Genomic DNA, 12,063 nt, shown 5'->3' with positions numbered 1-12,063 from the left:
CACCTGTACAAGAACCAAACCAACTTGGAGAATAAACAGTGCATCAACCAGATGAAAGAGGTGAAGCAACAGAGTGAAGAACATATGCCACCAAAATGGGAAATGAAGCTATGGTTCCATAGATCTGAATTTAAAAAGATTAAAGCCAACAGCTGAGTCCTCATCTAGGCTTATCCTAGGCTATAGGAAGCAAGCTTGCTGCAGTTGCCACTAGGGAAAGGAAATCTGTCCCTTAAATACCAACTCCTAGTTCTGAAAAGACTTTGGATTTAACAAGACAAAAGGAAACTCAAGTTGACAACAGGAAGGCATCACAGAGAGCTATCCTGTGCTCCCTTCAGGAAGTCAGGCTGCGCAGAGTAAGAGAGACAAAACCAGACAGGGAAGTGGAAAACCGAGAGGCGAAGGACCCTGTGTGGGACCAGCTTTATCAGTGAAGGAGGGGAAAAGGTGCAGGATGCCAATGAGGAAGAGAGAAACCAGGAAAGCCTAGGAGCAGATGACTGCTTCAAAAGTTAAAAATGAGATGAAAAGACAAAGAGGCAGTCCCTGCAGAATGAGGAAAACCTAACTGTCCTTAATGCTTAAAGATCAAGAGAGAGACACCATAAATTAAGTACTTGACAAGTGAAAAAAGCAGAATCATATAATTCAAGCCAGATTTTCTGTAAGAGATGACAACAAAATATTCATGTGAAATTGAACACTCACAACAAGAAAAATGTAAATATAAATAAAAGGCATATCTAAACATTTAAAAAGTACCCAAAGCAGTAAATAAATTTTAATCCTCCACTCTACCCCAATGCCAGTGAAGTCTATTCAATATCAGACCAACAGAAATTCCATAGGTCATTCAAAGCTTTCCTTACCTCGAAGGTTCATCTGATGAGCAGGTGTGCCACTGGATTCTTCTTTGCTCTTATAGCAAGAAATAGATGTATCTTTGAAAGTGCACCAATATTGCTTGTAACCTTTTAAAGTCAGCTTTTTTGGCCTAGTATCAAGTAGAATTAAGAGAAAAATCCACTTTGAAGTAACTTTGTCAATATTCTTTTAGTAGCAAAATCTCACAATGTTAAAAAGTCTGAAGGCAAATTTAACACATGCTAAAATTAGTTCCCTTTGGCCAGTGTCTTAAATTCAGTAGTGCTGGTATTGGATGTGCCCTCCCTTCTCAATCTACTCAGGAAGATCCCACAAACAGTGAACAAGTAGAGGGCCATGTTCCAGGATTTCTCATCACTAGCAGCTCACTGGAAAGGCGAGGAAAAGAAAGGTAAAGTAAATGTCCACAACTTGAAGCTTTCTAGGCCCCATAACAACCTGTGGGGGCATGGGTGTTTGCAGGGTTGCCTCTGGAGCCTCTTTGAAGAAGCAAGTTTACTTGCCATGACTGGAAGTGAAAGAGGCTGTTGGTCATAGTGGTGTACACTTGTAGTCCCAGCGGCTCAGGAGGCTGAGGCAGGAGGATCTTGAGTTTAAAGCCAGCCTCAGCAAAAACGAGGCAGTAAGCAACTCAGTGAGACCCTGTCTCTAAATAAAATGCAAAATAGGGCTGGGGATATGGCTCAGTGGTCGAGTGCCCCTGAGTTCAATCCCTGGTACCAAAATAAAAAAAAAGAGGGCTTAATTCTCTTGGATACATATCAATGCTGGCATTAAGTTGCCATGCCAGTGTCAAATACAGGAGATGCCAGATCAGTCACGAAGGTGCAGGTAGGGGAGAAGAGTGGCATTTGAAATCTTGCTCTTATCTCAAAAATGTTACATATGTTCATCTGTTGTATGTTCAGCTATGGTTTACTCTACAATAATTTTATAATATACAGTAGAAAAAAGTATATCTGGCATCACCTCCTCCTTTTATTTATTTATTTTTGGTACTGAGGTTCTAACCCATGCTTTACACTGAGCCATATCTCCAGTCCATATTATTTTTTATTTTCAGCCAGGATTTTATTAAGTTACTGAGGCTGGCCTCAAATTTGCAATCCTCCCATCTCAGCCTCCTGAGATGCATCTCACCCAGCTCATCTCCTTTCTTTCTTCCCCTGTCTACCTTAATGCCCAGTTCTCTGGACTCTGTGGAGATCCAACTGGATTTTGACTGTTTAAAAATCTGAACAGATATATTGGGACCTTACATAAAGTGGTATACATAATAATGATATATAACTTATTAGAATCTAGAGCTCTGTACAGCAAATAACCACTGGCACTGTCAACTAAGGTTCAGAGGGACTGTGCCAGTGTATTGCTATTTCAGCATCTATATGATGAAATCTAGATTTCACAAGTTTTTTTTGAAGAAGAATATTTATCAGCTAAAACAATGATTGCTGTGATTTTAGTTTGGTAAACATGATTATTTTCTTTTGTTATAATTTAAGTGTTCATCTAATCAGTATATCCTTTAACAGAGACTTCTGACAAACTTACTGTAAATTTAAATAATGTGAACATGACAGTCCTGACACTTATTGTTTAGTAGTACCTGGAATCTCCCACTTTTTCACTTACTTGAAAACTTTGATATAGTCAGCAAGTTCAGGAATGGAAGTAATGTCACCCTAGGGAAAGAACAAAATAATTTTTCTTCCTTTTTTTTTAAATTTGAAATTTTAACAAACAGAATTAAGTAAAATACAGATTACAAAGATTTAAAAGATATAATCATATTACATGGACGTATGGATATTTTCTTCTTATTATAAACACATTTTCAAATAAGAGAAATTAATAAAAATTTGAAAAAAATAACAACTACATACCCCCGAAGGATACAATGTTACTTCTAAGTGCTATTTGTAGATGCATATGGAAATTCTCTAAATCATAACAGCCTTGAAAAGTTTTCATACAGCAATAACTAATTCCTTAGCTTTAAAAACAAACTTATTTAAAAACTATAAGACCTATTTCTCTCTTCTCTGAAATATTTCAAATAAGTAGATCACTAAATTTAGATGAAATTTTCCTTTGTAGAAATATTTTCCACCCCTTATAAAAGAATGTAGGAGAATATGCAAAGGACCAGAAGATTCATCTTTAGTGTGTTCCAAGCTCTAGATACCACATACAATGTACACCCCCCAACCCATTCTGCACCGCAGCTGGGGGTGTAGCTCAGTGGTAGAGTGCATGCATAAGGCCCTGGGTGCATGCATGATTCCCAGCATCTCAAAAATAAAACTTCCCTGAAAAGTTCCTGAAAAATCTCTATCTGACTTTCCTAAAGCATTGAATATTTCTCTCTACCCCCCAAATACTTTCTGAGAACTAAAATCCACAAAAAGTTAAAGCATCCATTCAAACTCAGTTGGTCGGTAAAGATTCACCTTACCAAAATTGTTGATGTTTTACCCCCTTCCAAAGTAATCTCCAAGTCTGAGAGGGCAGCATCTACTTCATCAACTTCTTTGTCACTGTTGTTCAAATGATTCTCTGATGTCATGATTGACAGCTTGTTGATATGATACTGAAACCAGAAATGACATTTTATTGAAACGATTAGTAGAACTGTAAAACTTTAAAATGAAATTACTATCTGAATCTATACTGAATGCTTTTTATCACCTAATTTGAAAAAATAAGTGTCCAGGAACTAGAATGACAGAAAGGTTAAGGGCATGGCACCTTATCAATATCAAAGCTTGCTAATAAATATTTATCCAAAGTAAGTAAGTAGGTCTCTGTTTGGAACATGCATAAGGTCTTTTGTAGGAATGGATTAACATTGGTTGTCTTATGTTACTACTGCCACCCAGAGCAGAAAATTCACACTGCCTTATGTACTATTACTCAGGAGATAGTTATCACCATCACAGCTTTAGGAGACAGCTACAAAGTCCATTTTTTTCCTCCATTTTCAATTCAATGCTCTATATTTTCAGTTTCATAAGATTGATAAAAGATGTTGATATATGTGTACACATATATATGATTTATGTCAAAAGAAAAGATTTCAAGTATTACTAAACAATAAGTGTCAGATTTATTGTCATGTTCTCATTTATACGTTCACTTATACATATATATGGAGAGCACATTATGTGCATGAGAGTGGGTAGGCAGTGAGTAGACATTAACTATCCTATATGTGCAAAGAAAAAATTCTTCATTATAAAATTTCTTATTTTAAATTAAACTTAGTGACTTAAAACAAATATTAATAATCTATTAAATGCTGATGTTAAACTTAATAAGTCAGCAGAATATTTAACTTAAAATCAGTTACCTTTTAAAGGAATAAACAGCACTTTGCATTTCTGAAGTATTCATTAACTTAATAAAATCTACTTGTGGGAACATTTAGTGAACTAATCTAAGGCCAATTATCAATCTTTCTCTGTGTTTTCAGGTGTAGTCATGGGTAGTTTCTGGTTATACTTTCAGTTATGCTGAAGCAAGATCCTTAACTTTCATGGTCATAAATGATGGAGAATAAGATAGACTGAGGCTCAGGAATGACCCCAAATGTTCTGAGTATATTAAGAATCATGTGGAGAGTTGGCTAAAAATACAGAGCCTTAGGTTCACCCCAGAGATTCTGATTCACTAAATCTGGGGTCCAACCTGAAATCTGCATTTTTTACTAAGTGCCCTAGGTAATTTTGATGCAAAATGCCCTTATGGGATTTGTCATAAAATCCAGCTTTGTTTTCAAACGTATATGGGGTTATCTAGTAAACGTTATAATACATACTTGAACCTAAATGCTTTAAAACAAGCAAAGTTACTAACAAAATTCCACAGCTTGTTTTGAATTATCCTTGTTTTTTTGTTTGTTTGTTTGTTTTGTTTTTAACTATAGTGTATTTTACACAAGGATCCAGATGCTCGAGAATAATTCAGAAGGTATGCTGTGTCTGAAAAATTGCTGGGTATCTCCTCACCATACTTTCAAAGTTTCCATCTAATAGACTTTGGGTCAATATATCAGTAGGCTTCTAACAACTCAAGGTATTTGTACTCTAAAATTCTCTCATTAAATCTACATTGTAAGGCCAGGTGAGCTGGCACATGCCTGTAATCCGATCGGGTTGGGAGGCTGACAGGAGGATCATGAGTTCAGCCAGCTTCAGCAAAAATGAGGTAACTAAGCAACTCAATGAAACCCTGTCTCTAAATAAAATACAAAATAAGGCTGGGGATGTGGCTCAGTGGTGGAGTGCCCTGGAGTTCAATCCCTGGTATCCCACCCCCAATCTAGATTTTTAAGATGGTTCAGGAAGACCATGCTGTGAGATTATTCAGTTCCCCTGAATTAGAGTCTGTTGTCTCTGAGGTATTTTAATGGTACTGATATGGAATATCCATTCTACAATATTCTGGGTTGCAGCATATTGCCATTTCTGTAAAAATGCAACTATATACTCCTTCAACAATTGTTTCTTGAGCATCTACTATGTGCTCACTTAAAAAATAGAAATACCATTTTTATAATAAAAAAGATGAAAATCAATACTATATAATAAAGTCTATGGTCTTTCACATGTATATTTTAAATGTGTATTCTGTCACTGGCAAAACTTCCAATAAAAAATTATGTGCTTATATTCAAATTGAGAAAGATGTATAGATAGAAAATCATAAAAAAGTGAGGGACTCCCAGTAACATGCTCTAGAATTTAATTCAAGAAATTCTTCAGATAGTCTGAATCATCCAGAAATAATACAGGATTCTTAATTGTTGATAGATCAAATCTTTAGAAATAAAAAATCATCCAAAAGTCAATACGGATTTTCCTTATCTGTATTCCTTTTTAATTTTCTTCTTTTACCTGGCAACCTAGTAGTTGTTCTGGCTTTCTAGTGGCAACTTTTGAATTTAACTGAAAACTTTTCTGGGTGCCTAAGTGTACTGAAAGATTCAGAATTTTCTGTTTGTGCTCTAAGGAAAAACCAAAATGGTTTTTTATGGTGGAAGCTCTTAATAACTGTGTGTCAGCTCTGCTTCCTGTACTTATATTTAAAGGACATCAACTTCAGGTGACACTACAATCTCATCATAATTAGAGAACAATTGCCAAAGACTTACTCAAATATATAAAACTTGAGAAAGATGAATTAATACTGAACTTCAATCATCTATTTCTAAGGAGGCTCATTTGGGGTTACCACTCTAAAGGTATTTTATTAGAGGATATATTGGTAAGGAAGTGAATAATTTTTAATTTTTTTTAGGGTACTGGGATTGAATCCAGGGTTGGTTTACCTCTGAGCTTCATCCCCAGCCCTTTTTTATTTTGGAACAGGGTCTCACTGAGTTGCTTAGGGCCTCACTAAGTTGCTGAGACTGGCTTAGAACTTTAAAATTTTTAAAAAGCACCACTACAGTTCTAAAGCAGGTGATGTGCAAGTATACAATTGGAAAGCACTGGTTAAATCTAAGGAAAACATCAGCTATCTACTTCTTAATGATTATCATTTTAAAAACATCTCTGTTTACTTTCATTAATCTCCTAAAATTTTATCACTTAAAAAAAAAAATATTATTTCTGCCAATAGTCCATTTTACAACATGTCCGGCCACTATGCAGGTAGGTATCATTTCAAAAATCTGATATTATCAAGGAAAACTTGAATAACATTAAATTAATAGACGTTTTAGGGTGGGAGATATTCCTCCCCCACCTGCCAAATACAGAAAAGTAATAAAATACACCACTGAACTCTCTTAAGACAAAAAAAATATAAACTAAATTTATCATTTACTTTGCTTTTAAAAGAGCCTATTCACTTTCTACATAGCAAAAGATAAATTATCAAATGCTACTAGAAATACTAGGCCACTCTACTATTTAAAAACCACTCTTCTTTCTCTTTCCTTCATTTACCAAATCTTTCAATCTACCTGCAAGGCTGCAAACATCATCATTTCTTCTTCTGTGCATTCAATTTCTTCTAGGAGAATAGCCCACTTAGCCTGCTCATAAAGCTGATTGATTCTGATTGCATCATACTGCAGAACAAAAGAAACACTTCTTTTGTAAAATATTACCATTAAAGTTTTTAACTCTGAGCATTCACATTTTAAAGCTTGGAAAGAAAAACGGAACATAAACTTTTTTATTTTTTTCCTGGGATTTATACTCACTATTAAATAATCAACTCTAAAAAGAAAGCTATTTATAGGGTTAGATATATCTATACATAACCAAAATCTAGTTTTCTACTCAAAAGTGACATTAAAATATGACAGAAGATAAGTATTCAGCATTAGAAATAGGTTTGGGGCTGGGAGAAACAGATTCATATTATTTTCCAGGGAAACAATTATATATTATAACTTTAATGTAAAAAATCTAGATTGAGGACTTGAAGGTATTAAAAAGTAAATTATAACTACAGATTGCTTTTCATTATGATTATTGCAACTTGCCAAAATAAAATACGATCACAGCAAATCAGCTATTTGGGGAAACATCTTGCTCAATGTGGGGAAGCACACCCAGAAAAAGTGGCAGGTACTTAGAAGCAATAGTTATTTTAAGTATTCAAAACAGATGGCACATATGCATTTATAGAAAGTATATTTACTTAAAAGTTACTCAACTATTAATTTAACTATATTAATAAAAAACAATATCCAAGAGCAGTAGTGTACACCTGGGATCCCAGTGGCTCGGGAGGCTGAGGCAAGAGGACCACAAGTTCAAAGCCAGCCTCAGCAATTTAGTAGGGCCCTGAGAAACTCAGGAAGACTCTGCCTCAAAAATGAGGTGGGGGGGCGTCGAGATGTGGCTGAGTGGTTAAGTGCCCCTGGGTTAAGTGCCCCTGGTTACCCCACCACCATCAAAAATATAAATAAATTAAACCAATAGTAACATCTTAACAATGCTACGTTAAAATATCAACAAAATACACCTTCATAAGGAAACTGTTCCCAAATAACTTTGGTTTTACTGAAAGTAGATACGATATAGCCTGAAAACAGATTAAAATTATTTTTCGTAGTTCTATTATGTACATTTTGCTGTTTTATAAGGCATATAATAAAAGATGGGCATACACATAAAATCTAGACTAAGGCTAGACTGTAATCTTGGGCAGTCAAGAGAAGCTTCTCCCAGTATGTTTCAGTAGTAAAGGAGCCAAATGTCTGTGCCAACTTTATTCTGTGGGGGATGGTGTCTACATTTTCACAACAAAGTTAAATTTTACCAGGAAAGCAAAGCACTATAGTAGCACAGATCATACCAATCACAGAAAAACAGGTAACACTGTGTGGCTAATTATTAGGAAGAAATGTAGACTTAAAAATGTACATGACATAAAGACAAGTGTTTTTTTGAAACAAGATCTTCTGGCGTACAAATAGTATCTGAAAGTAACAGAAAAGGCAATCTTATAGAAAACTCTTCTTTCTCTTACTGTGTATTTATTTGTGGTGCCAGAGATAAAACCCAAGGCCTCACACAGGCTAGGGAAGTGCTTACCACTGCATCACATCCCCAGCCCTCCTTACAGTAAAACTGAAGAAAGATGTTAAATTAAGCAAAAAGCTAAAAATAAAAACAAAACCAAACAAAAAAAACCCCATGCTAAGTGAAGTTAGCCAATCCCCAAAAACCAAATGCCGAATGTTTTCTTTGATATAAGGAGGCTGATTCATAGTGAGATAGGGAGAGGGAGTATGGAAGGAATAGACGAACTCTAGATAAAACAGAGGGGTTTGGAGGGAAAAGGAGGGGGCAGGGGGTTAAAAATGATGGTGGAATGTGATGATCATTATTATCCAAAGTACATGTATAAAGACACGAATTGGTGTGAATATACTTTGTATACAACCAGAGATATAAAAAATTGTGCTCTATATGTGTAATAAGAATTGTAATGCATTCTGCTGTCATATAAATTTAAAAAAAAAAACAAAAAACAAAAAACAAAACCCAAGCTGGGTGTGATAGTACACACCTGTAATCCCAGCTACTGGGGAGATGAGGCAGGAGGATCACAAATTCAAGGCCAGCCTTGGCAATTTGGTGAAATCCTGTCTCAAAATAAAAAATAAAAAAAGGATGGGGGTGTATCTCAGTGGTAGGGCAGACCTGGATTCAATCCACGGTACCCACCCCCAAAAAGAACCACATAACTTTGCCATTCTGTAGTACCAAACTAGTACATTTTAAATGTAAATCAATCAAAAATTTAATTATCAAACAAAAAAGGCTTAATCATGGTTTCAAACTACTAAAATAATAGACCCTTTTAAAATACAAATGCCTTTGCATAGAAGTTTGGGTTTTTAATATTATTTAAAACTTGCTATAAACAAACAATTCCTTTTCTCCACCAACTTCCAAAACAAACAACATCCAAAAGAACAGAAATAAAAAGAAAGAAGATCCCTTTAAGCCCTTGATACCTTTGGATTCAAATCAAAAAAGCTGTAATACTTGAATCGAAGCAGCAAGGCCTCATTTTCCTTCACATCTTGTTCCATAAGAGATCTTGAGGAATCCAGCCACCTGAGCAGTAAGAGAGTGGAACAAAGCAAAACAGAATCAACATAAAATTTCTACCTCTAAGTGGACAAAGAAATTCTTCAATTCTATCCATAACTTAAAACTTACCCTTGGTTGATTTTTGCTTTGTCGAGAAGAGCTTGAGGCTTGAACATTTTTGCCAAGATTTCTGGTGATGTGATCGGTTGACTGACAGCAAGTATACCAGGATTGCCTTCTGACAGAGCACTGTCACCAAACCAAGCAGAAGTTGGTGACAAGGGGCTTCCATCATGAGCATCGTAAGTGGGGGTCATGGTTTTACTATAAAGTCCTGGGCTTGAATATATACTTCCTGATAACATGAAAATGAGGTAATTAAGGAAGGAGCAGAGTATCTCAAGTTCTCAATAACAGCATACACTATGATACAGAGCACACTGTGAAACACAAGCTTCAATCTGGAAAGAAAGCTTTAGCACATTATTTTACCTTTCTCAAGAACATGTGAACTCAACTCCACTTGCATAACATTAGAATGCGTAATAACAAAGCCATAAAAAAAATAATTAAATTGTCAGGAAATCTGGGGGAAAAGTAAGTTCAAAGAAATTAGAAAATAAGGACACAGCTGAAGCAGACAGACCAACAATTTTTGTGTTTAATTGTGGTAAGGCTCACCTTTCAGAGGGCCAATGTAAAGAACATCAGTGCCTACAGGAAAGGAAAGAAAGGAATTCAGAAGGTAAAGGAAAGACAACGATAGAGGACAGAAACAAAAGCATGAAAAGAAAAAAGAAAAAGAAAAGATTTTTTTCCTAATTGTGAATAATAAATTGAAGTAGACATTTCAAGTGGATTTAAGAATAAAGAACCCTAGAAGCTAAACCCTAAGTAAAACAAAATTTCTTGTCCAAATTAAAGGAACAGAAGTTGTGCTTTAGTTAAGCATATAATGAAATGTCCATATAAATAAGGAAAGCAATTTTTTTTTTTTTTTTGCGGAGGAGTTGGGGTAGGTACAGGCGATTGAACCTGGGGTGCTTAACCATTGAGCCGCATTCCCAGCTCTTTTTTTTTTATTATTTTTTAAAATTTAGAGACAGAGCCTTGCTAAGTTGCTGAGGCTGGCTTTGAACTCAATGATCTTCCTGCCTCAGCATCCCAAGCCACCATTGTGCCCTGCTAGGAAAGCAATTTTTTAAAAAAATTTATTTTTTAGTTGTAGTTGGACACAATATTTTCTTATTATGTTTATTTTTTTTATGTGGTGCTGAGGATCAAACCTAGGGCCTCGCACATGCTAGGCAAGCACTCTACCACTGAACCACAACCCCAGCCCATAGGAAAGCAATTTTATGTTCAAGTTCTCAGCAAACAGCTAAACTAATTTCAACAAATATACAAATGAGGTATTAAGATTTTCTGTATAGAAAATGTTGAAGTCAATTATAAGAACTTGGGAATGCTCTGATAGAGATCAACAAAAATTGTTTAATGACAAAAATGAAATGCAAAATATATGACATATTAAAATCTTATAATTATGAAAACTAGATTTGCAAATATATACTCATACATGTAAATTAACACAGAAAGGGTACTGTCATTTTGCATTCCAAACTTCATAGTTATCAAGATATAGTTGGCTCTTGAGAGGGAGTAGACAGGGAATAAATTTTAAAGAAATTTTTGCTTTTGGTTTAGTATATTTTCTGTATAATTTGAATTTATTAGGATGCTGATTTCAATGCATGACTACTATGATATAAAAAAATGAAATCCATTTTATTGAGTGAAGAAAACACAATGTGTACATTAACAATTCCATTTTAGTTGGGGAAAATATATAGCTCTATAATAACCAAATACTTACTATGAACACACATTATTTGTACTTAAAAATAGTTTTAAAAATGTTTTGTTGCTTAAAATGGTAGTTTGAGTTAGGAAAAAATGGCATCCTACATGAGTGATTTTTCTAAGAGTGCCAAGCAAGTATAGATTATTTTCTACTTTAATTTTAAATCTAGATTTTTCCTTTTCTAGCTGTCTTTAAGATTTTTTAGAAAAGTTTATGATGAGATAATTTTCTATTTACACAATAAATTCTGATATTTATTAAACTTTGTAAATCTCTGACCAGATTGAAGAATGTATTATTACTTTGAAAAATTGCTTCCTCCTGACTTGGAATCAGTTACCTCTTCACAGACCAGATATTCACATGGTTACAGTCAGGAAATGGCAAAGCATTTAAGAGCATGCCACCTACGCACAGCCATGTAAGGCAAGGTAACTCAGATATTTCATCATAATTCTCTTTATGGATCTGAATTTTAAAGTCTGAAAATTATTAATTCACTCAATCTTTTACCTCTTGAAAAATTATTTTAAAAAATAAGCTTTGTTGGGTTGGGTTGTGGGTCAGTGGTAGAGTGCTCGCCTAGCACATGTGAGGCTCTTAGTTCGATCCTCAGCACCGCATAAAAATAAATAAATAAAATAAAGGTATTGTGTCCAACTACAACTGAAAAATAAATATTTTTTTTAAAAAGCTTTGTTGAGATATAATTTGCATACTAATATTTTAGCAAAGATATCTATTAGA

The 12,063-nt window shown here is 34.7% G+C and overlaps 1 protein-coding gene across 6 annotated transcripts in view; it reads right to left on the bottom strand.

Annotated features, from left to right (window-relative positions):
- The window catches only part of Fermt2 (FERM domain containing kindlin 2), an 81,180-nt gene that overhangs the window by 7,554 nt on the left and 61,563 nt on the right, over positions 1–12,063 (bottom strand). For 3 of the 6 annotated variants that reach the window (XM_077109153.1, XM_076850486.2, XM_076850489.2), the window contains exons 5-11: positions 10,134–10,166; positions 9,582–9,807; positions 9,374–9,476; positions 6,860–6,967; positions 3,347–3,481; positions 2,524–2,573; positions 873–997 (exon numbers count right to left, since the gene is read on the bottom strand). In XM_077109153.1, the coding sequence (XP_076965268.1) occupies positions 873–997; positions 2,524–2,573; positions 3,347–3,481; positions 6,860–6,967; positions 9,374–9,476; positions 9,582–9,807; positions 10,134–10,166 (780 nt within the window). The remainder of the gene's footprint in view (positions 1–872; positions 998–2,523; positions 2,574–3,346; positions 3,482–6,859; positions 6,968–9,373; positions 9,477–9,581; positions 9,808–10,133; positions 10,167–12,063) is intronic. The other 3 variants (XM_077109154.1, XM_076850490.2, XM_076850491.2) reach the window with 1 other exon arrangement.

The sequence above is a fragment of the Callospermophilus lateralis genome, chromosome 3 (assembly GCF_048772815.1).
Source record: "Callospermophilus lateralis isolate mCalLat2 chromosome 3, mCalLat2.hap1, whole genome shotgun sequence".
Classification (NCBI taxonomy): domain Eukaryota; kingdom Metazoa; phylum Chordata; class Mammalia; order Rodentia; family Sciuridae; genus Callospermophilus; species Callospermophilus lateralis.
The sequence above is the reverse complement of the archived record's forward strand: the minus strand, read 5'-3'. Positions and strand labels throughout refer to the sequence as shown.